At 54.6% G+C, this 2,108-nt stretch overlaps 1 protein-coding gene across 1 annotated transcript in view; it reads left to right on the top strand.

The window, feature by feature from the left end:
• The window catches only part of PTGER3 (prostaglandin E receptor 3 (subtype EP3)), a 6,532-nt gene that overhangs the window by 220 nt on the left and 4,204 nt on the right, over nt 1-2,108 (top strand). The window contains exon 2 of the mRNA XM_009072739.1: nt 8-649. Coding sequence (XP_009070987.1) covers nt 8-649 — 642 coding nt within the window. The remainder of the gene's footprint in view (nt 1-7; nt 650-2,108) is intronic.

Genomic DNA, 2,108 nt, shown 5'->3' with positions numbered 1-2,108 from the left:
CTACCAGGCAAAGGGAAACCGGAGGAAGAGGTCGTTTCTCTTGTGCATCGGCTCGCTGGCGCTCACCGATATGCTGGGGCAGCTGCTCACCAGCCCCATCGTCATCTCTGTGTATCTAGCCAACCGCTCCTGGCAGGCTGTGGATCCCTCAGGGCGTCTCTGTGTCTTCTTTGGCTTCAGCATGACTATGTTTGGGCTGTGCCCTCTGTTCATAGCCAGTGCCATGGCAGTGGAGAGGACACTGGCCATCCGCGCGCCGCACTGGTACGCCAGCCACATGAAGACACGCGTCACCAAGCTGGTGCTGCTCGGCATCTGGCTGGGCGTCATCACCTTCGCCCTCCTGCCCGTGGCTGGGCTGGGGCAATACACCCTGCAGTGGCCTGGCACCTGGTGTTTCATCAGCACTGGGGACAGCCAGCTCAGTGGGAGTCTCATCTTTGCCGCCACCTTCGCCGTGCTGGGGCTGCTGTCGCTGGTGGTGACGATGGTGTGTAACTTGGCCACCATCCAGGCGCTGGTGTCTCGCTGTCGGAGCAAGGCCAGCGCCGCACACTCCAACAAGCAGTGGGGACGGATCGCCATGGAGACACTCATCCAGCTCCTGGGCATCATGTGTGTCCTCTCAGCCTGCTGGTCACCACTGCTGGTAGGTCCCTGGACACTGCTCTCCCTGCCTGTGGTCCCTGTGACGCTGCTGTGGGTCACCTCCGTCCTCCTCCCTCCCTCCTGCCTTTGGGGCAGTGGCCACCAGCTTGGGCAGGGTGGAAGGCAGCAGGTTCTGGTTCCATCTGGCCAGTACAACCATGAATAGTCTCTTGGAAGGAAAGCAGGAGCAGGGACAGAGCCTGAGGGGTGCTACGTGTGGGAAGCTGGTAGGGCAGAAGCTGGGAGAGGTGCCAGAGGAGGGCCAGGTCACCTTGGTCCTCCTCCCTCCCTCCTGCCTTTGGGGCAGTGGCCACCAGCTTGGGCAGGGTGGGAGGCAGCAGGTTCTGGATTCTTGTGGCCAGTACAACCATGAATAACCTCTTGGAAGCAAAGCAGGGACAGGGACAGAGCCTGAGGGGTGCCAGGTGTGGGAAGCTGGTAGGGAGAAGGTGGGAGAGGTGCAAGAGGAGAGCTGAAGTGCAGACTGGTTGGAAAAAAATTGGATGAAGGAACTGGGGTCAAAAGGAGGAAAACAAGGGTCTTGTGGAGAGGAGAAAGGCAGCGGGTGAGGCGTGGGTCTGGGAGCAGGACACTGCAGCTGACTGGGATTTGGGGTTTGTTGTTTGCTCCCACCTTGTAGTAAAATTGATTTCAGTGTTTGATAAGCCCCGTGTCTGTGAGTGCCTTCTGGCTTGCAGCAGTCTGCTCACTGCATCTGCTTTACAGCAGCCTGCTGGGCTTCCATTTCTCCTTTTGAAGCATCTTTGCATCTCTTTCCACTATTTTGTTATTCCCTATTCACCCTTCCTCATGATTTAGGGGTACAGAAGGCAAAATCCACCTCTCTTTGCCCTGTGGACACTCAGGAGTCCAGAACCCCTTCCCAAAAGGCTTACTCTGTTCTCAGGGAATAAGAGGGTTTTTGGAAAGTTTGTACTTGGGATCCCTGAGTAGGAAGAGGCTGAAGGTGGCTGTGGAAATGCTGAGGTTATGTGGAAGGTTCTCTATGGCTTGAGCTTTCATGAACAGGGCCGTGACAAGAGCAAGGGCTGACAAAGCTAACAATAGAAAACAATTTCATTTAGTAATGGGATCCTTATAAATTAATTAAAATTCCACCAAAGCCTCAAAATAACCTCTCCAAAATCAGTCAGAGGCTGCAAGTTAATGTTCTAGAGATCATTAACAGTGACGGAAGTAAAACATAAAATGAACTGAAGTTAGTGAGAACTTGGAAGCAGAGAATTATGTTTTGCTCCTCAGACCCTGAGGAATGGGAGGTTTGGAGAGTGAAGCCTGGAGCCTGCCCTGCCCCTGTCCCTGTGTCCTTGGGGGGTTCCACCTTGGCACTGCTGGGGCCCAACCTGGTGATGTGACATCCCAGGGGAGACACTGGGAGTGCTTTATTTTACAGGAGTTAACATGTGCTTGTCCACAATCAGCTGAAAAAGAACTAGGAG

This window comes from Acanthisitta chloris, unplaced genomic scaffold (assembly GCF_000695815.1).
Source record: "Acanthisitta chloris isolate BGI_N310 unplaced genomic scaffold, ASM69581v1 scaffold3210, whole genome shotgun sequence".
Taxonomy (NCBI): domain Eukaryota; kingdom Metazoa; phylum Chordata; class Aves; order Passeriformes; family Acanthisittidae; genus Acanthisitta; species Acanthisitta chloris.
This window is presented reverse-complemented; position numbering and strand designations above follow the sequence as displayed.